The sequence below is a fragment of the Hevea brasiliensis genome, chromosome 5, assembly GCF_030052815.1.
Source record: "Hevea brasiliensis isolate MT/VB/25A 57/8 chromosome 5, ASM3005281v1, whole genome shotgun sequence".
NCBI classification, from domain to species: domain Eukaryota; kingdom Viridiplantae; phylum Streptophyta; class Magnoliopsida; order Malpighiales; family Euphorbiaceae; genus Hevea; species Hevea brasiliensis.
In genome coordinates this window covers 114,401,394-114,427,278 of record NC_079497.1, presented here as the reverse complement: position 1 = coordinate 114,427,278, position 25,885 = coordinate 114,401,394, and the positions used below count along the sequence as shown (strand labels likewise).

Genomic DNA, 25,885 nt, shown 5'->3' with positions numbered 1-25,885 from the left:
CTTGATGCATTGGTAGTTTTCACTTTTTTTTTTTTTAAATATTATTATTTTATTGAGAATTTATACCTTTAAACTAGGGATGGCAACGAGTCAAATTTTTGTGAGTATTCGATCCGACCGAACCTTAATAGGACGGGTTTGGGTAATATATAATCGGGGTGGGAATAGATTCGGATTTGAAATTTAATACTCGTGACGGGTTTGAGTTTTATATATTGGGTATCCGTTATCCGAACCCATTTATATAAACATTTAATTAAATATAAAATATATATTTTTTTAATAATATTTATAAATTTTTATAAATTTTATTTTATATATAATAAAATTGAAATATTTTATGAAATTATTAAATTTTTAAAATATAAATTATTAATAAAAATAATTTTTTATATGGATTATTAATTAAATATATAAAATTAAATGAATTTGGTTATTTTTTGGGTAATAACAATCGGGTTTGGGATGTGTTTGAATAGTTGAGAATAAATTTTATTCGGGTTTAAGATGGGTTCGAGTTTTCAGAATATTAATTGAATTCGGATTCGAGTATGATGCTTTTCGCGGGTATTCTACTCGTTGCCATCCTTACTTTGAACAATGATTCAATATAAGATAATTTACATAAAATGACAAATTAATCATACAAATGAAATGACAAATTAATCATACAAATAAATAGTAGTGGGTTTACAAAATTTAGTTAAAAACAGTTTTTTTTTTCCTCTTTAAATTATATATTTTTTTACTTAAATGACTCTATAATTAATTTATCACTCTATAATTGATGCATATGTTATATCCACATCGGAAATGTTTGATTTGCTCGATCCTTTTAGTAGGGCGTAATGTAATGATTTAATATTTTATTTAATGGGGTGTAACATAGTATAATATAAGTAAATTTTATTTAAAATTTTAATTATATTATATTCCATTACTTCCTTTAAACTTAACATAAAATTTAGCAAAACGTCGATTGAACAAGGGCTCGTAGGCAGAGGCAGCGTTATTATGTTTTTTCTCTATATTTTTCATAAAGTTCCATAATTAAGCATTATTATGTAATAGATGTGGGGGTCTAGTTCAGAAGCACCCCATCGGTTGATGAACTTGTCCCATCATCATTTCCCACTGGATAAGAAACTAGGGATGGAAATTTTCTCTTAAACCAAGCAGCTTGATTCTGTGTTAACTAGGAAGATTTGGGTTCAGGTAGAATTGTTTTTTGTTATAGAAAAGGGGTGAAGATTAAGGAAAGGACTATCCTGTTGTGTAGTTTAGAACATTGCTTGTTAAATGGACAAAACAAGACCCTATTTGGAACGTGGACATACAATATCTTTGTTGTTGACAAAAAATAAGTGTATCTACAAAGTGCAACTCTGGCGCCCATCTTTAAAGCATAAAAGTGCAAGAAGTCTTTTTCAATTGTTGCATTGGCCATACCTCTTGCCTTCTGTATGCAAGGCTTTTTGAAGGTGCAATTGTTTCCAGGTCCAGGGCCCCAAAGTGCCCTCAACGATTCATGAGCTTAATGAAGAACTGGAGATGAGTGAGTTCCAGGTGGCTGCTTTATATGTAACCCTACCAGCATCAGAAATCAAAGTTTCAATCCTCAAGTCCCCATCATAACTACTAACCTTTTTCAAGCTGTTGTACAAGCATGTGAGGAATTCTCAAAAAGCAATATCAGAAGAACTTAATGGTTCAGATTCAATATTAATGATCAAATGGCTGAAATGACCTTGGGACTCTCCATGGACAAGGAAGCAACCTTTAGCCCTTTGCAACCTCTCTTTTTCCAGAGAGTGTTGTGTGATATGAAACTTTTTTGCATTGCAAATTCTGGAAAGAGTAAAATGCACAAGTCCTTTTTTTTTCCCTTGCATTTCAAGGATATGATTTGATGATTTTGACCCATAATCTCTAGGCCACAATGCAACGACCTTTTCCATTGTAATCTTGATATTGTGTGCCGCATATATGTGAAATGCATGGTGAATCCTACACGCACAAACTACTTCGATGAACAGCTTATATACAGACAACTACTGGGATGAACAGCCATGTATAGTATTGTGTCCTCAGATGGGTTTGGTGCATCAAAATTATTAGGCTCTAAAAGCATAAAAGAAGCAGAGTTCAGAGCCTTTTGCTCACAGAAAAGGTAGCCTTTATCTTTCCTGGCAATCAGTCACTGAAGTCCATGCTTATAATATCACAGATGAGATGACTTATCAACTCAGTGGGCCTGCACTTGGTATTCACAAGCAAATACAACCATACAATCACATTTCAGCTTTATTTGCACATTTTCTTGAAATTTGATGAATGAACTAAACAACCACTCATTATATCATATCAATATCATTGGTGATGCTTGAAGCCCAAAAGAAATTTAGGTAGCTCAGCTCAGCATTATATGTATATAATTCATTCTTATGAATTTCCCTGTTAAAGATTTAGGAAGCCCACATATCTAACCCAAAACCCTAAGACAATGGGTTTATAGGTATTTCCCATTTATATATCTCTCACTCATCCTATCTTTTTTTGACGTGGGAATTCCATACTTACATATTCCCAACACTTCCTCTTTTAGGCTTTTCACAACTTTTTTTTTTTTATGGAAATTGATTTACCATTCAATAATTTCATTTTTAATTTACCCATTTAATTTCAGAAAAATATTTAGCAATTGGTGTCATAATCATGCATTAAGGATCAATAATGGATGTTAGTGTTCAGTCCAATAGTCACTACAAAATGATTATTTATCCTGATTGCAATGAAATCAAGTCAACATATTTCTAGAGAAACGATTGGATTTTTACATAGAAATATGACACTTGTCAAAATGATTTGATTGCATGAAATAGAAAATGATTAATGAACTGATTTTGACCTAAAAAATTTATTAAGTCATCCATATCATTGATAATTTTCCCCTCATTATTTATGGAAAAATTTCACAAGCATCTATATCTATCAAGTTATGCATATATAAACAAATGAAATGCAAGCTAACATGTCATTTTCTCTAGAGACAATGGAGACTGGAGATGAAGGGCACCTGTTAGACTTCTGGCTCAAAATTTTGCCGTTGGGAGTGAAGTGGTCTGAAGCAGGCAGGATCTATTCATATCAGCCATGACCTGCAGCCAGGGCATAGCTGTTGATGTTGGACCCCCTTTGAAGGTGACCATAATAGCATGCAATCTAATTCATTCAACCCCACTAGGGACAATTAATGTGACAAACTGACCATCATAATTCATAAGTTTGGGTTTCCAACCACTTTACTTTTCTTTTATTATATGGCACTGTTGTTCACTTGGCCCCCTCTAATTAAGAGTATCCTTAGGGCATATTCTAGCCATAACCTCTAATCTCATGGGTAAATTGTAGGTTTTGTCACTAATGTTAATCTCCATTATGGTTTGTTGACATAATTTTGATTAATTAATTAATTAACCATTCCAACCAAAAGAATCAAGAAAAGAAAAAGGGATGGAGGGTGGGGTCAGGATTAGGATATAGAAGAAACCAATGAAATGGAATGCAGGGTTATCTGTTCACTATTACCAGAAGATAAATTTGATTTTTATTTTTTCTTTTCATTGTAATGATTAGAAGAGAAGGATTTGAAAGTTGTATAGATATTTAAATTTGTTAGATATTTAAATTTGTTCACTGCTTGTAATTGAATTAATTATGATATAATATTCGATTTAATTAAGATTTTGATTCAAATTAATTGGATATTAGTGATAAGGATCTGTTTTCCATTTAATTATACAATGATATTGTCTTTTAAATAATGTCCACATTGCTCAAAATGATTTATAAATTACTTTACCTTTAATAAATTTACATAAATTGATAAAAAAAATTATATGTTGTGCACCGCGAAAGCGTATAAATTATATAAAAAAAATTAAAGTAAATAAAAATATAACAATAAATGATTTATCCTTAACATGAACTATATTTACAAGTCTGTCATCTTTTACTATTTTGATTAAACACTGTTACAAACTTAAAATTATTTATCTGTCAACTCAATTATATATAGAATAATCTCATTATATAATTGTTCATAGTAAATATTTTAATTTATTCTCTTCGTCCTCCTCTAGATATAAACTAATATATTTATTAGTTTGACTGCTTTATATACCACAAAAAAATCTTCAACTGCTTGAGTAAGAGCCCTATTAATGATATAAAATTCCCTCCATGAAACTACAATAATAATTAATAGTTTTTCTCCTGGACTGTACTCTTTTTTCACCTTGAAACTTTTCTTTATAGGACTGCAATGGACAGAAGTCCTCATCAATTAGTAAAATCAACATTTTGATCATATTTCTATTCATAGTGTTATCTAATTAGAAATAAAAACCAATTTAGAAATATCTCTGCAATAGAAATTATACTCTATAAAATATTCATTCCACTCAAATTAATAAAAAATATTTTTCAAATTTACTAAAATTTTGAATTACAAATCTAACAATATACAAGCGTATGATTAATGCATAGGGGATTATATTAAAATGATGATATGATAATTGAATTAATTAAGGGCATAGGATTAGTGGAATCCATGCTTAGCTTTTGACTGATTAATTGGTGATTAGAACAAAAAAATCAATCATTAGAAACAACTCACCACATGACCATTACATTTGGCCTTTTTTACCTTTTGAAATACATTAATTATTAGAAGATATCTATATCCATCCACCCATTTGTTACTGTAACTTATAGGCCCACCAATAATAATTCTCATGAAAATGATCTCTCCTTCCTTCCTTGAACTAATTAATAAATTTTTCTTAAAAAAAAAATTTAAATTTATGAATTTTTTAAAAATAATTTAATTATTAAATTATGACCATAATTAATCAGTCAATATGGATAATTTAAGTATTTATATATTAATTTAATTATTAAATCAGGACCATGCTTAGAGGTTAAAACATCAAGGAAATGTTAAGGTGAAATAATTATCATGGTGAGAGAGAGTGGTTGAGAGTTGGGAGACATAGCTCCCAAGCCCACATCATGAAAAAAATGATTTATTTTTGACATTTTAGGTAGCTTGTGATTATAATTCACAAAATAATTATAATTTGAGAGTGAAATGTTTCTAATTTCTTATTAATATGTTTAAATTTACTATATATACACATCCATAATGCATCAAAATCACCAAATCTCTCTATTACTTCCAAAGAAGCAGAATTATTATACCTAAAAAAGATATAATATAGATGATTGTTCTTGTGCTAAGATAAACCTTTGAAATGACTTCCATGGAATTTAATATTATTAATTGAAAATTTTTTTTTCTAAATTCTATTTATTATGAATTTAAAATATTAATATATAAAATTTATATATTTAATAAGTGTGTCTCACTATAAATCTTGTATAGAGATCAAATTTAAATAAAAAAATTCTTAATTATATTATTTTTTCTCTTTTAATTTCCATATATAAACCACATAATTCATATTACTTTGGCAAATTTTACCATTAAAATCTAAAATTTTATAAAAATTCAATTTAATAAAATTTTAATTAATTTTCATGTTTAATAATTTAATTTTTTTTAAAAATAAAAATGCATATAATTATGTGAAGATTTAATTAAATTTTTTCTATACAAATAATTTATTGCAAACAAAACCAAATAAAAACAATAGGTCCAGCAAGACAACTAAATGAGGCATGTCCCTCAACAAGACAGACAATAATATCCACACATGACTTTGTCTAGAGAAATCTATAAATAAATAATAAAAATTAAAGATTATAGAAAAAATTTTCAATGTGTAATCTCTAAATCATGTATTATTTAGTAATTATATGGTTAATAGTTTTTTTTTTAACTAATTTTTGCCTTTTCAAATTAAATCCTTTTTATGAGTATTTTTAAGAATTTTATATTATTTTAATGTATTTAAGATAAATAATATTTACGATCAAGAGTATTTCATATTAACTTTTGTATATAAATACTAAGTTTCTTCTTCAAATGATCTTTAGAAACAAAAATTTTTTTTTATATTGACATGATGTATTCAGAATAAATTTTCAACAAAATCTCACCTACTATTAAATTAACTCTATTGGATTCAATCACATATTCATAAATATATCAATTATTCATCTAAAATCTTTCCATAAATTTAAAAATATCTTTAGGATATATAAGAGGGTACACAGTGAATTATTTCACAAAACTATAATAATAACCTAAGTCCATTAGGTACATGATATTGATATGGTTAGAATACAGAAATGTTCCAACCCAACACATCCACATCTACTAATTGCTTTGTAGATAGTGACCATTTCATTTTAAAAGCTGAAAGAAAATACCTCAACTGCGGCCTCAACCCTTTCTTCCTTGGTGACCATCTCATTTACTTCAATTATCCATCTCTCTCTCTCCTGCTTCTTCTGCTACTGCTGCTGCTTCTTGATCTTCTTTATATACTTATAAATGAGATATAGATAGCTAGCTATAGCTTGTGGAACTGAACCATCAAAAAAATTTTGTTCTCTTTCCATGGAGCTCAAGTGTAGCATCGCCCCCATCTTTCTCCTATTCCTCCTCCTTGTCTTGCCTTACATTTCAAGAGGTCTGCAAGACTTTGTTATCACCATGAAGAACTTTATTATAGCTGACTATAGTTGTAAATAATAATTTTATTTATTTATTTATTTATTTTGTTGGGTGTAGGGGGTTCTGAAGTAGAAGAGTCAGAGATTTATGATATTGATTATAGAGGACCTGAGACTCACTCTTCTGCTATGCCTCCTCCCGGGAGTTCTCATGGCAGACCTTTCATTCACGGAGATCAAGCAGCTATGGCAGCTCGTAAATCTAAAGGCAATGGAGAAAATGTAAGAGCCAATTATAAGTTAAAACCTCTCTCTCTCTCTCTCTCTCTCTCTCTCTCTCTCTCTCTCTGTGCTTCTTTTGAATTGATTTCTTTTGGTTTCTTGAACATGTTTTGCAGGCCAAGAAAATCCATGGATGATGAGCAAAATTATGGAAATATTAATTAAAGTTGAATTAGTTCGATCTTTAAATGAATTTGGATTTGGAGTTTGTGTAATTGTAGTTATGGTTGCAAGGACATGGATATATCAAGAATTAATGATTTGTGAATATAATTAATTATAAGATTGTATTAAATTAAGATTCTTATGCAGCTAAATGTTAATTGGATTAATTTTCGCTTTCTTGATTGTGCTTATTCATCTTTATCCAAATGTGATGATAATTAATTAATCATTATGAGTTGATTAGTCCTTAATTAAAGACAAATTATTAGGTTTTGCTCTCCTTTTCTGATCAAATATTACTCTTTACAAGTTCTTACTATTTCCAATCCCTTTGATCAATATAACCAAAATTGGCCTTATAGATTAATCAATTCTTTAAACTTTATGTATGCTCGCAAATATTTCTTATTTATTAATTTAACTTAAAAATTATTTATTTATTATTTTTTTTTTCAGTAAGTGTGGACTGTTTGTCTTGTCTCTCTCGATAATGGTCTGATTAATATTGTTTGAGTTGATGTGGGAAAAAAATATTATTTTGAATATATTAATTAAGATTTATTAAAATTAATTTTACGTTAAAATTGGTATGCTTTAGATTTTTTAATAATATTTAAAATATTATTTTAAAAAAACAGATTGAAATTACAATTCTATACAAGATCTAAAGCCATTGAATAATGACTTATAAAAAAATAAGGAGTTTAAAAAATATTTGAAGTATTTTAATGAGAGAGGATAATTTATTGGCTCCTAACCCTTAAAAAGCTTAGGCTATGTTTGATATGATGTAATCATAATTATATTACATATTTGATTACTTTATTTGTTAAAAAAAATTAATATAATTGAATGAAAATTACATAATTTAATTAATTATACCTTAAATAATATAATAACTTACTTTGATTTTTTCAATTTATTATCAACACCATTACCACTACTCGGCCACTATCACCACCCCAACTACTACCATCACTACCATCACTATTACTACCACTTAGCCACCATCACTACCACTATCACCACCACCCTGCCACCATCACTACCATTAATCACTACCATTACCCTACCACCATCACTACCATCCTGCCATCACTATCATTGCCACTATCATCACTCTGCCACCAATGTTGTTGTCACCACCACTTGGCCGCCTCCACCATTATCACCACCCCGTCACCACCATCAAAACTACTATTACCCTGTTGCCCTCACCTCTACTACTATCATTATCACTCCGGCACCATCACTACCACCACCCCTTATTACCACCATCACCGTGTGAAAATATTAATAATTTCAAATTAAAATAATATTTTATAAGATAACATTATCAATTAAAATTTTATTACTAATTTAATTATATTTCATCAAATTTTAATGATAATTACATTACAAATTTGTTCTTCCAAACAAAGTAATTTAATGTTTAATAAATTGTATTGCATTACAACTTTGATTCTATTACATGATTGATTATATTCTATTATATTACATTATACTAAACATAACCTGGATTATAAATCTCACATTAGAAAAATATAAACATAAAAGGGTAAATATAAATAGTTAGATTACAACATTAGTTTGACTAGTTATTTTAATTTATAAAACAATCTAATTACTTATATAAGCTCAGATTAAAAATGAATTAAATTGTAATTTGATCAATATTTTCTCTAAATTTAACATTTGAATTACTTTTATAGTTTAGAGAATAAAACTTAAGACTTGAATTGATTCCTTTTTTTTAATTTTAAATTAAATTAATTTAATATTAAATCAGATCATACTTATAATCATCTCTTAAATAAAGGAAGTAGGCTTGGCTATTAGTTCGATTCAGGTCAATTTTAGACTTGTTAAGAAATGAACTGAAATCAAATTAATTGATCATGTTTTTATTTAATTTTAATTTGGTTTAATTTTAATTTGAAAATAATTAGATTTATATGTCAATTTTTAAAACAATTATTTGAATGGTTGATTTCGATCTAATTTAATTTAAAACTTAAGGAGGGGATTGAAATGGACCTTTTTATAATCGATATGATTTCAATTTAATCTCTTAATTTAAATAAATTTTAATACAATTTAAGGCATAAATCGGCTATGGCCATAGCTAGAGGAAGGAAAGATGGACTCGTATAGAGGATTTTTTTTTTTTTTTTTTTTTTAATCTAGGATAAAAGTTCATTGCATGGGAGAAAAGTCCTGAGGCCCGTTACAATATAGGATTGTCCATCTGACATACTAGCATGCTAAAAAGGGTAGATCCAACTTCATCCTAACATACTAAGACAAAACAATAGAAGTCCACAATTGGAAACCTAAGTCCCAACATATACAAAGGGTCCTAAAAGGCTGCCCCAACTAGCACAAAATAAGACTAAGGCCTAACGTCACCCAACCTCTAGTCACTACTCGACCCAAAAAGAAAAAAACCGGACGCAAGGGAGATGATGCTACCAGTGATCCGTAGCACTTGAATCCAAGCTGAGCTATGTCAGAGGTGAAAAATCAACCAGAGAAGCATAGATGGATCACCTAAGCCAAACTCAGTGATACCAAACGCATAAACACCTCCAAGAAACTAAACAACCCAAAAGATTCTTTCACAGCAAAGAAGAACACAAAGCTAAGGTAAAAGCCGAAACTAAAGCTAAAGGGACCACATGAGCGCGAGGTGGAGCTCCTTTAGAACGTTCTGCCCTTTAAGAGACCGTAAGCCGACAAGAGGCACCGGTAACGTCTCAAAGAGTTACCACAAAACTAAAAGGAAACTTATGGATTCACAAAATCTCCTAGCTTTAAGTCAGAGAACAACAGTTGCCGACCAACCCTGCTTACGGCTGTGCAGTTTTGGTTTCGGTTCGGTTCTTTATAAGAACCAGAACTAGAACCGAATGTCAATTCTTTTATTTTTTAGAACCAAAAGATGAACCAAATTTCGGTTCCAATTTTGATTCTGATTCGGTTCTAAGTGCTTTCAGTTTCAGTTCTAATTTCAATTCAGTTCAATTCTCGATTCTTACACTTAAAATTGTAATATTATTGTATTCCTTTTAAAAGAACAAAAATAATTATATATTTTTTAACATCAAAATATTAATAAAAATAATAGTACTGATATTAAAATAAGAATACCAATATAAAAATAAATATCAATAAAGTAACATAAATATAATAATTTATTCAAGAGAAATAATAAAATCAAAATGATAATTCTCATATAAAAATTCAAATAACACTAAATATCCATAATGTTGGCACTGAGTGGAGATAGCTTGGTAGATTAGTATTTTGCTCAGATACCTTTAGCTCATGGCGCTTTAGCTATTACACTATAAGGGTTAGAGTTGTGCCTCTGCTAAAAGCTTAATCTCTTAGCACGGTGGTAAGCGCTCGATCTTATGATTGGTATCAGAGCCGAGGTTATTAGTTTGAATCCCTGGTAGGTGTTGGGGGTAGATTTTTGGCACTAAGTGGGGATAGCTTAGTAGGCCAACATTCTGGCCAGATCCGTTCAATCCATGGTGCTTGGGCTGCTACGCTTTTGATATGATAATAAGCGCTCAATCCCACACATAATAAGTTATATAATATTTTCATCCAAATTATAAAACAATAGCAAATCAACGAGTATTATGTGAGTTAGATTAATATAACTTAAGCTAAGAACATAAAACTATGCAATTTTTTACTTTAGAGAATGTAATACCCTAAAAAATTTTAAAATTTATTTATAATTACAAAATTTACTATTTTAGTTATTATTTCTTTCAAACATATTTTAAGAAAGCATTTTAAAGTTTAATACTATTTCAAGTATTAAAGTAATAGTATTATTAAATGGGTATTATTATTATTATTATTATTGTTGTTGTTGTTGTTGTTGTTGTTGTTGTTATTGTTGTATTTTATTTAAAAACTAGATTTAAACTAATTATAGTACTATTAGACTATTGGACCCTATTGAAAAAAAAATATTAGACCCAATAGAACATATCTAAAAAGTTCAAGGACTAAAAAGGTAATTAAAAGTAAAAAAGAAAAATTTGCAAATTTGAAATAGGCTAGCTACCCCCCCCCCCTCCCCCCACTCCAATTCTCTCTCTTCTTCCCCCTCCCTTCCTTATTCCTTTCTTCGCTGGAGTTGAACCAATGGCTGACGAGCCTCTCCGGCACTAGTAATGAGCACCAGCAACTCCTAGACACTGGCAATCTTGGCAAATGGCGGTTGGCTTAGCAAGATCAAGGAGAGAGAGAGGCAAAAGGGATGCGCGATGCGTCTACTTTATTGGTCGATTCTAGCCATTTTCGGCAACCATCCTGCCAGCTTTGGGTGGCGATAGCTTCCTTACACAATTAGCTTCCTTTTCCAACCAACAGCACCTGGAACTGATGCCGGAGGAAAGAGATCCAACGAAAGAGAGTGAGGAGAGAGAAATGGGTGGCAGCAGTTTTCCAGCCATTTTTTCGGCGATTCGACTATCGAATTGGCAATCTGAGACTACCGTTGAGTTCAGCATGCCGAAATCTTTAAGATGAGACCCATCCCGCTCCGATAGGGTATTGTTTGAAAAAGACGATTATCTGATGGTCCAAATCACTCTGTGAGGTTTTCGAACCCTTTTTGATTCCTGTAAATTAAAAATAATTACGTGATAATTATTAACAATTTATGAGCTTCGTTTAGATGTGATCGGATAGGCGATAGCCCACTAGAGCTCAGGACTGAGTTTTTGGTCCGATTTGGATGTTCGGCAGGCTGACCCAAAAGATGGTCATGTTTATAATTGTTTCTAACATTTTCAGACATTCCGGTAGCATTAGAATTTGCAAAAGTAGTCACAAACTCAAGTTGTGTAGTTTTTACCTTGGTTAAGCTAGCTAATTGATTTGTAAAATATTTCTGACTTAATAAAATTAAGTAAAATAAATTTAATTAATATAAGGACAATGTAAAGGACATCTAGGAATATTTTTATAATTTTTGAAATACTAAAAATAATTATTTAGATGTAGAGGATTTAGAGACCCGAATTGGAGTTTGGACAATTAAGCCTAAATTAGGTTTCTTGTAGGCCTGAATGGACATTATAATTGTTGTTGTAAACTTGAGGCCCTATGTTGTTGCTTTGGTTGAGTTTTCTTATAGAGGGTTAAGTTCGCTTATAAGGGAAACTCTATCGAAATTTTAGCAAGACCTTAGGATTTATTCTTACTTTTAGAGTTTGAATTAATAAGTTAATTTCTCAGTCTTGTAATAGAGGTTAGTGTGTATGTATAGGTGATCGATGTAGGCCGTCTTCTCCTTCCAGCCAGACTAGTTGCAGTCAAGTAGACCCGTCTATGAGTTGGATATTGATTATTTTTACAATTTTAATATTATTGAAATTTTTGGTATACTCATGCATTTTATAAATACATTTACATACTTAGTTAAATAAATTAGATGTATTCTTATTGTTGCATATTTAATTGTTATTAAATTACTTGTGTTTGCCACCCTGAGAATAATTTAGAGTTATGCGTGTGTTATATATGGCACATGATGGATATGAATTGGACAAGTAATAGCTGCTTGAGCAGTCTTTATAGATATAGAAAGTCAGGGTGAGGCACAGTTTTAAGTTGATTTCGCTAGCCTCCGCACTTGGAATTAAGTGAAAGTCTAGATTGAGTTGAGTTTGCTGGCGGGATTTAGATTTAGAGAGCTATATAGGAGACCAGCTTTCATATTTATGTATTGATATGATACACTGGGTGCATGAATAGCTTTAAATTATCTTTTCATGTGAATATTTAGTGAATTGTTTGTATATGTGTTGAGTGTATATCACATGGTAGAATTGCACTATTTTTTTTAGGTGGTTATAAAAATTATATCTATAATCAATATCTAAACTCTTTGAGTCGAACACTCATTTCTTTTTAAATATTTTTTTCAGGTTGTAAGAGGAGCAAGTTTATTTTTTGAGTCTTATCTATATTTTCCTCCGCAAATTATGATGCTTCTTAGTTATTAGTTTTTATTATGTCTATTTACTTGTTTATTTATTTATCTATTTATTTAATTACTAGAACTCAGCTGTGACACTAGTTTATAAATATATTATATTAATTAATGAAAATTAATGGTATTAAATAGTTTGTACATGTTGTGTATTAAGATTGAGTTAGGATCCCCTAATAGTGGATTTTTGGTAGTTATCAAATTGAGTTGGCCCAAGTCCTAGTATCAGTCTGGTTCATAAAATCGTGACGTGACAAAGAAATTCTTTATTATATTTTCATTCAACTCTTTAAAGTTAAAATTTTACTGGACAATGTATAATTTTTACTAATTTAACTTTTAATTCACAACACCAAGTATTAAAAATAAATTTAATTTTAATATAGTAGATGTTTATAAAAATTTTATAGATTATAATTAAAACTTTTTCAAATTAAAAATATAACACCTCTATATGCATAGCCTGATATATTTCACTGTTTCGGTGACCGGTATCGGTCCGGACAATTAAGAGGATTAGAACTATATTTAAGACATCTAGAAAAGCCCTGAATGGAAATAAATAGTGAGTACCAGATAGTGAAGTAAAAATAAGAAAAATAAGGCATAAAATGTTAAATGAGCCGAGAGTCACAGCGATGGGTGACCTTCCCGGGAAATGACTGCTAGGTCAGTCCTAACCCTACTTTTGAACCGGAAAATGTGACGTCGTGGTCCTAACGACTATTGCGAACCTAGTGGAAAAGAGAAAACCACAAAAAAGAACTAATAAGTAGGTCAAGTAATTAGATCAGGGATCCAGAAGAAATATTGAATTACTTACAAACCGGGTCAAACTGGCGAAGGGCAAATTGGTTAATTCACCCCTAGAGGTGACTCATGACCTAACTGTCCAATAAAATCGGAGAAATGAAAATTTCGGAATAGATAATTAAATTAAAGAACTATTAAAAAATTTAAGGAAAAGAAAAAGATTGAAAAATGGCTTTATTACATCACATAAATGACATCACATATGATATCACAATTAAAATTAATTTCCCCAAATAATTGACCAAGTCAAAAAGCAATTTAAATACACAAAATCAAAAAAAAAAATTGTCATCTTCTTCTTTTTTCCCAAGCCTTGCCATCACCTCCTCCTCGCCTCTCTCAATTTTTTCTTTTACCTCCATTAAAGCTTAAGTCTAAGCTTTTAAACCCCCAAATTTCTATCAATTTCCCCAAATTAACTACTTAAACCTTACTTTGGTGACTTGAGAAGAAGATTGAGCAAGAAAAGTAAGGAAGAAAAGGGAGAAATTGGAGAATTGGAAATCAAATTTTGAGGTTAGTGATCAAACTTGAATTCTTTTATTGAATTTCTATGTTTTTAGTTCAATTAACTTAGAATTTAACTTAAATGCAAACAAAACAATTATGGATGGCCAATTGGGAATTTCGGCCAACATTAAGGAGGATTGAAAATTCTTGAATTTGATGGAATTGAAAGATTAATTGAGATGAATTAAGTAGGTAGATCAAGAATATACAATTTAATTGCATTAAATTACACAAGTAAAAAATTTAGGGTTCTTGAGCTTCATAAATTGGGAGAAAAATTGGAGAAAATGGTCAATTGATGCAATTGACCCTAATTGAGGTTAAAAATGGTCAATTGGGACCATTTGTGATGTGTTTGAATTGGTAGAAACAAATTGTAATTCGGATTGGTTAGGGTTCCTATTCTGGCAGCTTGACCTAGGTCCCTTTGAGGGACCAAAACTGAAATTTTACCAACCCAATTGGTATGAGGCCAATTGGGAATAAAAATAGACACATAATGACACATTTTTCATTTCGAAACTATGCCTAGAAAATGACATTAACATAGTGAATAATTAGGTCAAACCCGAGTGTTGTGCACTGCCACTGTACCAAAATGATCAAATGAATAGTGTTTATTCATTTAGCCATAACTTGGGTTAGACAGGTCCAAATGACCTGATTTTTGTGGCATTAGAAAGGTATGACATAGCATTACAACTTTTATGAAGAACACCAACCCAGATTCTGTCCATAACCAAGTCATTTTGCCACCAAAATTTAGAGGTCTACAACAGCCAGAACCAATTAGGTGCGCATAAATTCTGGGTAATGCCAATCCGGCCAGCTTGATTCAAATAACCATATCTTGGGCTAAAAAACTTCAAATGGAGTGATTCAAAAAGGGAATTAGAGATAAGACAATAAGGAACAACTTTGATGAAGAACATTTAGCCAAATTCCCACAGCAACTTGACCGATAGAACAGTGTAAAACATAGCACAAAAACTGAAAATTTGAAATTGCACTTAGGAGACCTAGAAATTTAAGGGGCAACCAAAACCAACAAATTAGGCACCCAAAATGTGATATATGAGTATAATTGAAATTCCCATACCTATTAAGTATAAGAAAGCCAATAATTTTACATGAATAGTAACCTCGAAATACAAATTTTAAAGAACGTTAATTTAAGCATATTAGGACTAGAAATAAGTAGATGTAAATTTATTGTTGAATTTATCATAAGTTGTGATACTGAAACATTGTAAATTGTGTGTTTCAGTTGAAAAGAATATGGAGAAAGGAAATGAAACATCGAGTCAAGGCATAAAGGCGACTCGCACGAGGCTTGTGCACAACATATAATTTTTCTGTAAATTTTCTTTGGCAAATTGTTTGAATGAATAAATTGTGACTTATTTGTATTGGAAAATTTTAATTTAATGGAATAATATGCTTTTGACCTAAATTGTTGGAAAATTTAGTAGTATGTGATGAATTGCAAATAAATGTTTAGAAAATTGTTAAGATAGTTTTGAAACCACATTGTCATGACTATATATTTGAATGTCTCACTAGGATGACTAGTGGGAGGAAATAGTTTTGAATTCCCTCTCTAACTGAAGTGTTGAGGTGTGTGCCAGTAGAGGAATAAATTTGAATGGGTACCCATAGTTTGAGCTAGCTAGCCTTAGTATGCCTCATAAGCCTTTGGCTATTGAGATTAACACTATATTAATGGCATGATATGACTGTATATTTTTATAAAGTTTGTTTTGTGACTTTTGAAACGAAAATGCTTTGATTAAAATTTAAAATTGTGTTTTGCATCTATTTACTGACTTCATCATTATAATTGGATATTTATGATTTAATTATGCATAAAGGAGTATTTTTAGTATGTTGTGCACCATTAAGTCATTGTACTCAGCGATGGCTTTTTATTGCTGTCGCAGGTAAAGAGACTAGTAGAGCAGCCGAGTGAGTTGCTGAAGACTAAAGTACCGCCTTTGAGATTTTGTTGGGTATAACATTATACCCTTATTGTACATATTTATTTTGATGTATGTGACTGTATGTACATTTTATAAATTGGTCTTGAGCCGTTGTACAAAACTTGTAATAATATTATTTTGAATTTTCTGATGTAAAATTAGACTGATGAATGTATATCACTTTTTCTTTAATGGAATGTAAATGAAATTATTCAATATTATTTTTGAAAATATTTGAGTTGAAAATTGACTTAAATTGTGTAGTTTGGAAAAAATTATGATGAATTGAGCTATGATGGTTGTTGATTTTAGTGAAGTACATAAATTGAAAGTGTTTTCTACAGGTGAAAATTTGGTTTTTCTCAATTACAGCTGGAATTTTTCCAAAATTTGCGAAAAAATAAAAATGGACAAAAATTTTACATAACTTTTAAACTTCAATTAAATTTTTTTAATGCCTGCTAGAAATGCTCACACTTTCAAAAAGTAAGAAAATTGTTTAAAAATCTCTTATAGTATATTTAATGGGTTATCGGTAAATGAAGTCGGTAATTCATTAGGTATACTACGGGATCATGTTATGCCTTACAGAGGGGTAAGATGTGATAAAAAATAAGATAATTAATGTAATTTTAAATTTAATGAATTCAATTATTAATACTGACATTTAAATATTGTTTTAGCCCATACTATGCACTATCACCACATACCTCACAAAATATTTTATTTGGATCGCATCACTGATATTTTGAGTGGGTCATAATTCAATCTTGTGAAATAATACATACATAAATTAAGTCACTTCATAACATATATTTTAATAAATATATTCTACTATCTTATGTATATTTTTCAATTATAGAATTTTTAATAAGAAAGTATACTACATGGTTAAAAAGTGATTTAATAAGATAATTAATGAATATAAAATGATTTAATATATTTATAATTAAAATAATAAAAGTTAATATTAAATTACATATATACTATAATAATCATAATTACATATAATATATATAATTTTATTGAAACTATGTAATATATATAAAATATATAAAAAAATACATATGTCTAAAATCGGTTCTTTGCTTCAATTTTGGTTTGATTCTTTATGAAGAACTAAAACTGAACTAAAACAGTAAAACAATTTCGGTTCAATTTCTACAATAACGATTCTTTTTCAATTTCGATTTGGTTTGAATCCTCAAAGAACCGTACATAGCCCTAACCCTACCCATCAATAATGAAAACCATCACAGAAGGAAGCAAAACCATCACTAAATTTAAGAAGTCAAGCCATTGCAAATTGCAAAAAACCCTCACCATCAACCTCAAACCTGCAAATCAACAAAAAAAAGCTCAAAAATATTTACAATCCACCCAAAAAAGAGAGAAAAAACCTACGCCAAGGTAAGAAGGAGACCTATCTCCCTCCTAAAAAGGCAAGAGAAGGTCAACGTTGCTCGGCAAAAGGAAATTTAAGGTCTTTTATAACTAAAAGCCAGAAGATAGAAAATTTATCTCTTTTATCTCTTTACAAATAGAAAGAGGGATTAAGAGTCAATGCAGAAACATTGTTCTCTTTTATCCTTTTAAAAAAACATATGTATATAAAGTAATGAAGTTTTTTCTTGTTGTTGCTACATGACATTCTAAATTTTGATACCGCCACGTAGCATTATAAAATAAAAAGATTTCCCCTTGTTACTGACACACGACATTCTAAACTTTAGTACTATCATATGGCACTTACCATATAAAAATTATTGTATTTAATAATTATATTAATTAATATAAATAATTATTACCATTATATTATTATTAAATATTTTTATTATTACTATCATTACCATAATTTTTATAGCTAACTAATTAAAAATATTAGACATATTTTAATAATTTTATAAAATTTTGATTTAATGATTATTAAATTTTTAATTATTTTATTTAATTATAAAAAATTTAAAAATTATATATCTTAAAATTAATAAAATAATTTAAAATTATACAATAAAAATAATCGCATGGAGTTAAATATTTTGCCCTCTCTCTTCTTTTTATATATTTAATAATTTTTAATTTACTTTAATAGTATTTTATTTGTATTTATCTTATTTTGGTGTACATTTAATAAAGACATATTTTCAATTATATATTGAATGCTATATGTATAACGAATTATGAAAAAATGAAATGAAACAAAATAAAATTTTATTTTCATAAGTATGGTAAAAAAAATTATATTAATATTCAATTTTCATTAATTTTTTGATATTTTTTATAGTATAATTAATAAATAATTAATATTATTACTTCAGTTAATGTTTATTATTTTATTATTATTTAAAGAAAATTTTAAATTTTATATATATATATATGCGCCAAGTAATTTTATTAAATTCTTTTTTTTGTTAATTAATTATATAATTTTTTTAAATTATAATAAGTTATTAATTCCCTAATTATGTATATATAAATTATAAATTATTTAATTATTATATTTTAATATTATAATAAGTAGTTATTATTATTATTATTATTACAAATGCCTAGAAAAGCTCAATTTAATTAGAGAAAGAAAAATATAAGAGTTAATCATATTAATTTATTAATTATACTCAATAAACACATATGCTAATTTTATATATGTTTTATTTTCACTTCCTGCTAAAGAGGTGGTCCAAATTTTATAAAATAAATTGTAAAAGAGATAAGATTTTAAATCTATCACATTTATACTAAATAACAATTTTTAATTGAATTTATTAATGACAATTTTTTTGTATTTCTTAAACAATTATAATATATAATTATTACATAATTTAATTTTCTAAATACAATTCTTAATTATTTTAATCTTTCAAATTTAAATAATAGAAATATATTGATTACTAAATATATTATCATTCATTATAAGGTTTTCTAATTTTAAATTTTAAAACGTCAATGGCAGTTACTTTAAAAGAAAGTGAAATATTTTTAAATACATTTATTATAATTAAATTTAATATTTAATTACTGATAATTTGACAACTCAAGACATTTAATTTTAAAATTTAACAAATATTATCATAATTATTCAATTATTATCACAACTGAATATTTAATTTCATTTAAATATTTACTTCAAATTAGAACTAAACATATTTAAATTTTTGTGAGAAATTAATAATTAATTTTTTTTAAATATATCTAATTATTAAAAATAATATCTATCCATTAATTTTTAATTTTTTTAAAAGAGAAACATCAATGTTAAGTTTTTTTTTTTATATTTTCTAAATAGCTCTAAAATATAATTATTAAATATAATTATCACAAATTATCATATTTTTAATTTTTAATTTAAAAAATTAATTATAGTAAAATTAATACTCATATTTACTGTAAAAGAAAATTAATATTTAACATTTTAGAGTTTTAATATTTTAAATAATAATATTAAAATTTTTTTAATTAATAATAATTTAATTAAATTTAATATAAATTTTTTCTATCACTTTATATATATATATATATATATATATATATATATATATATATATATATTATACAGTATTCGGCTAGTTTATATAAAAAATATTGTAATAAACAAGTGCTGGTCCTTAGCACATAGAATAGGATAAAAACCATCCGCATCGAAGCCAGTTGGCAGCAAAGGTAAAGAATACACGGCGGAGACGCGCTTATAGATCCCCATTTTCGTTCTTTCTTCTCCTACCTCTCTGCATTTCTCATTTTTTGATCTCTCTCTCTCTCTCCCTCTTCGAAATGGCTAACGATACGGCCACGACCACCACGAACTCCAGCCTCAACGACTGCAGAGATCACGACGAATCGAATCCTCTCTTGAACAAGAGCCTCCAAGAACACGACAGCAAACCCACAAAGATTTCCAACACCAAAGTCGCCGCATCTCCTGTTCAAAAATCCGCGGCGCTGGAATTGGGCTTGCCTGAATATGGGTGGACAGCTAATGGGTTGCCGTTGGGTAACGGTGGCGTTGTAGGTGAGCCAATGGATCGGGCTCAGTGGAACTCCAGTCTCTTCGCATGTCTCGCTCGTAATGATGAATTCTGTAGCAGCGATCTTGAAGTTTGTAAGTCTTTGATTTTTTTAATTTGGATTTGACTTTATATGCTGGATTTGTGAATTTGAGCAAGAACTATTTTTTGGTAAATTTTTTGCAAAATTTCTATTAAATGCATTTCCAATATTGACGAAATTGATTGATTAAATTATAGGAAAGCAATGCATATTGGACTAGGATTACCTGATCTGCTGTGGGAAGGCAAGAGAATGACGAAGCTTTATTAGTCTAGAATCATTCTATTACATCTATTTATTATAGGAAAGCAACGGATGACTCATAATTGACAAGTATTACCTTATTCCCAATGTTTAGGAAGAGATTTATAATAAGAATTATTAGAAATGACTGATCATATGTTTGCATTAGATAGTTATTTATTGATTGCATATAAAATCGAGAGCTTTATGGTGATTAAAAAGCATGTGCTTTGTATATTTTTAATGTAATAGCTGTAAGGTATTTTTGAAGTTTGGCAACTTCGTTGGTTTTATTTCCTTGTGTTTTATGCAGCCATTAGTTCTGATGGGATGAGATGGAAGACACGTAGTTTTTGAAAATTGAATCTGTTAACCCTTTGCCTTGCAATTGCGATAACTGATTTGATAGTGTTTGGGGTGGACTTGATTGTTAGACTGCAAGTTTCATGATGAACCTATCAGAGGAGGAGGATTTATATATATATATATATATATATATATATATATATATATATATATATGTATGTATTCGGTAGTAATATCATGCAATGCTTCTAGGTTATCAGATTGTATTTGTACTTGATTTGTTTCATGACTACTGCTTAGGATTGTGCTGTTGTGGGCACGATTTAATTCCTGTTTTTGTTTTTCTTTTGGTTATTTTGCTAGGTCTTCTTGGCAGTGTTGCCCCTTGTGTGCTCTATGGAAGCAATGCTGAGAGACTTGGATCTAGTCCTGGAACCTTTGCCAATCATTGCTTGCCCTACACTGGTCTATACTTGATTGGTAATGCATTTTTTGGTTGGAACTGCCTTGCACCATGGTTCTCATATCCTAGCCGTACAGCTATTCGTCGGAGGTTTAACCTGGAGGCAAGTTATTTTCCAAATTTTGCCCATACATATCTTCAATTAGGGTCGATTCTTAGGTTGATTTGGTGGAAAAGTTTCTAGCATTGAAATAACTAAATCTGCTTTAACAACCAAATTGATAACCGGAAAATACAATTCAGTTCAGTCAGTTTATTCAGTTAGTTTTTATTGGGCTTTTAATCTTTTAATTTTGGATAAAAATATATGCGAACGCATGCATGCATACACAATATATATTTTTGAAGATGAAAACCAAATCAAATTAAATCAACTGAAATTCATTGATTTGGTTTAGTAATTTGGTTTAAACCAAATGATGGTCACCCCTATCTATAATTTGGCATGATTCTGACTTGTGGGAGGTTGCATAGCTCATGACCTCGGTGGGATCAATAGTTAAGCATTATGTTCATAACTCTGGTTCCGTCTCATAAAAGTGTACTTCCCGTGGCATCTTATTTCATAGTTTTTTATTCTTTTTCAGGGAGCTGGCCCTGAAATAAATCCTATTAATCATTATCATTTGTTTGATTCTATTCCTATAGTGTTGTGTGTTTGCATGTGCCTTATAATCCATGATTTTCTGTTAAGTTTTATATATTTTGCCTTTTGTTTTTGTGAAGTTAGTATCTTTGAAACTGTGGTTGAGTCCGTGTTAGTTGATTTATACTTGATTTAAGGGACATTCTACATTCAAATGCCACTACTAATATTAGCTGTAGAGCATTATTTTGTACTTCTGAGCTTTCCTCACTTTGTATACATGGCTGGCATCCCTTTGTTGTATTTTTTTTCCTTTATTTACTTACAAAAAAAAGACGAAGACTTATTAATATTATTTGGTGGGAGGGGGTGTTCTTGGTGTTGAATTTGACATCTATGTATGAAAATAAGTTGATGCAGGTGTGTTTATGTATTTGCCACTTAATAAAAGGTTGGAGTTAAAGAAAGCCTTTTTGAGCATTAATTAACACAGGTTTGATTTGAAACAGGGTAGCTGTGAGACACTTAATAATTCATGTGGTTGCTGCGGAAGCTGTGTGGATGATGAGCTGCAACGTGAGCAGTGTGAGTCAGCATGTGATTTTGCAACCCATGTATTCTGCCACCTATGCGCCCTTTGCCAGGAAGGCCGTGAGATCCGTCGCAGGGTGCCTCATCCTGGGTTCAATGCTCAATCAGTCCTGGTAATGATCCCACCTGGGGAGCAGGCCATGGCCCGTGAGGCTTGAAGGGACCTGCCTTTGCATGTTATAGATTTTTGTTGAAGTTTGTTTCTTTTACCCTGTTATGTTGTTTGACTAAAAGAATGAAGAATATGTAAACTGTGATATTTGATGCAATTTACGTGGATATGTTGTTCTCTTTTTCTTTCTTATTTTTTTTTTTAAATATTTTATTTATCTAAATTTTGGAACAAAAGTGTGGCACCAGCTAGGCACATATTCTGTGCACTACTTGTAAGGTCTGATACCTAATTCTAGAGATGATGTCCTGTAACTTTTCAATCGGAAGACAAGCTACATCGAAGACAAATATTCTACCCAAAATATAAGTCAGATTCTGAACTTTGAAGTTAAAATTTCTAACAAGTATGAAAACTAAAAAGTGAAATAACATAGCTCTCTTGACACGAAAGATGGGAAAATTTCGAACACGAGAGTTCAAAACACTGGTAATGAATAGGAAACACATCTCAAATTTCACTCTCCAGGCGCAGAGACACCTTGCTTCAGTCTTTCCCTCTTCATCTTCTTCTTTGAGATTGGCTTCTTCTTTTTGGGAGGAAGCGTCTTCTGGGCATACAAGTAGAGTACATAATTTCCAATTAGGAATGTCAGAACTAGCCCGCCAACAACCAGCAGGACTATCAATCCTGGGTTGAATCCTTTAGCCTCAACATCCTTGACCACATTCCCCTGTTGACGATGAAACTGAAGTTATATTTCATAAGCAAACAAAAGACAACAAACAAAAAGAAAACAAACAGCGAGTATAAACAAAACTTATAAATTAACACCAACATTTCAATATCATCGAATTGGACAGGTCAACTCTTACATTATAATTGTTCCTGTTTTCCAAGAAAATCGTTTTTGAAATGTTTTCTTAGCATAATTAATCCTGACGCTTTCATTATTGACTGAGTTACTAAATGATCTTTCAAGGCAATTGAGTACTGATACAAACATGTATAGGCCAGCCTGTCGAGGGTGTTGGCATGCTTGTATACACATTCAAAGGCCCATTTTGTTAATGATGTGATAACAGAATTGAAAGACATACATTATGAAAAAAAAAAAAGTTTCATAGATAAAACTAAGAAATTCAAGGGAAGAAAATGCCTTCAACATATTTGCACAAGTGGTCTTCTAAAACTTCTTCCTGAAGATTCTGAAATAGCTAATAGAAAAATAAAAAAGTAAACAGAATAACTCAAAGCTGATTATAAATTGAATTGTACGATAAGAATGCCTGATTGTCTTTCCAAAGGTCAATATATGATTTACTTTCATATATAGGCGTTTACATTATTAGTCTCCTAAACTGCACAACATTCTAGTAGCTAAGTTTCCTCATTAACTGTCAAGAAACACTTAAATATATATTATAAGGTATAATTTAGGGTCTGTTTGGCATTACTGTTGAAACTGCTATTGAGAAAATCACTTTTTTAAATATACTAGTTAGATAGTGTTAAAAAATAATTAAAAATTAAATTTGATCAGTTTTAGTCACAAAAACACTAAAATAACAAAATAGCTTTTTTCAAATTATTTTTCTCAACAGCATCTATAATGGTAGAAAAATAGTTTCAGGCTCTGAAATTCAATACCAAATAGGGCTTTAGTGTCATGCAAAACATATTTACAAACATTGTGCAGATATCCAAACGAGAAATTTTTACGATCCCATTCTATTGTAAATTTGTGACAATTTGCTTATTGACAAAGAAGTTAACAATTTGCTGGTTCAACAATGGAGCAGAGCACTTGTTGCATATATCTAGAGAAAAACATTCTCGTAAATAAATGTTGAAGTAACCAAATCACAAGCAAGACACAATTTATAAAGATAATCCTTCAAACCGAAAGTTAAAAGGAAACTGGAAACGAAGGGAAGCTGCCTTCAATAATTCAATTCTCAAAATAATAGATTACAAGCAAGTTATCTCGGGGAGCTAAGGTCCATCAAACTATCTCCTGGATTACGACAAATAACACAACTCCAAAAAGAATTTTCTTAATGGTACAATTGGGAAAAGAAATCACCAGTTAACAAAATTAAGCGTGGTGAATAATACAAATGACATTGTGAACTAAGAATCAGACAAAACAAAATAAGCTTAAAAAATACCAATTAACCAATTACGTGTGCTAAATAATACAAATTACATTATGAACTAAGAATCAGAGATTAGAAAATGAACTAAATCATTGAAATGTAATCAATTCTGTTGTCTTCTGGTGAAATTTATCTCCCACCAAGATTAATATTAATCAAAATATACAGAAACACTAAGCTTCCACGTAATTTCATACAATAATTTCTTTACAAATATAAAATAACAAATATACAGATTTACCAACATCACTCACAAATCCAAACAAGAGTTAAATTGTCAATATGAAGAAAAAAAATTGAAGACCATATCGAGAATGAATCCACATAGAAAATGAAAATAAGATCTCAGAGCTAAAATCCTAAAAATGCACTTCTTTTAACGCAGATCTCGCGAGATCAACTAACTGAAATGAATAGAGAAATTGAAATCGATGAAAGCGTACCATATTATGGAACGACGGAGGAGGGTGATCGGCGAACTCGAAATCGTCCTCCATGGCTGCCGGTGATCAGCTTCGGTAGACCAATCTCGCTGTGTGAATTGGACAAGAGAAGATTCCAGAACGCTAGTGAGAGAGAGGTACGCGAGACGGATCCAAATTCTAACGCACAAAATGCGAAACCAGAGGATAATTATAGCGGGTTACAAGGACAGTTTAGTTCGGCCCTCGAAGTTTTGAATATTTATGTTATTGCCCCAATTAGTCTCCATTTTAATTCAATTCAGTCTCGAACTTTGGGCCCAAACCAGCCCGTGTGGAAACCGATATGAGCTTACTGGCCCATGCAGATCGAGTGGTCTTAAAACTGGGCTGGGCCGGAAAGATAAATAAAACGAGGACAGTGGTTATAGCACGTGACTCACATGCTGCTCTCACATTATCACATGGATGATGTATGGATGATGTACTGCACATCAATCTATATTGCTTGCTAAAATCTATAAGGATAACATCACATCCATA

At 29.9% G+C, this 25,885-nt stretch overlaps 3 protein-coding genes across 3 annotated transcripts; 2 read left to right on the top strand and 1 right to left on the bottom strand.

The window, feature by feature from the left end:
* The first annotated feature begins 6,343 nt into the window (after positions 1–6,343).
* LOC110634015 (uncharacterized) lies at positions 6,344–7,266 on the top strand. The gene is made up of 3 exons (XM_021782885.2): positions 6,344–6,659; positions 6,761–6,924; positions 7,041–7,266. Exons 1-3 carry the CDS (start codon positions 6,587–6,589, stop codon positions 7,059–7,061), a joined length of 258 nt encoding a protein of 85 aa, XP_021638577.2. The 5' UTR covers positions 6,344–6,586; the 3' UTR covers positions 7,062–7,266.
* Positions 7,267–20,015: 12,749 nt separating this feature from the next.
* Positions 20,016–22,940, top strand: LOC110660113 (cell number regulator 8). Its single transcript, XM_021818294.2, has 3 exons — positions 20,016–20,512; positions 21,373–21,575; positions 22,568–22,940. Exons 1-3 carry the CDS (start codon positions 20,185–20,187, stop codon positions 22,805–22,807), a joined length of 771 nt encoding a protein of 256 aa, XP_021673986.2. The 5' UTR covers positions 20,016–20,184; the 3' UTR covers positions 22,808–22,940.
* A 173-nt stretch (positions 22,941–23,113) lies between these two features.
* On the bottom strand, positions 23,114–25,557 carry LOC110660114 (DNA-binding protein S1FA). Its single transcript, XM_021818295.2, has 2 exons — positions 25,364–25,557; positions 23,114–23,494 (listed from the first exon to the last, which is right to left on the bottom strand). Exons 1-2 carry the CDS (start codon positions 25,415–25,417, stop codon positions 23,279–23,281), a joined length of 270 nt encoding a protein of 89 aa, XP_021673987.2. The 5' UTR covers positions 25,418–25,557; the 3' UTR covers positions 23,114–23,278.
* Positions 25,558–25,885: the final 328 nt, after the last annotated feature.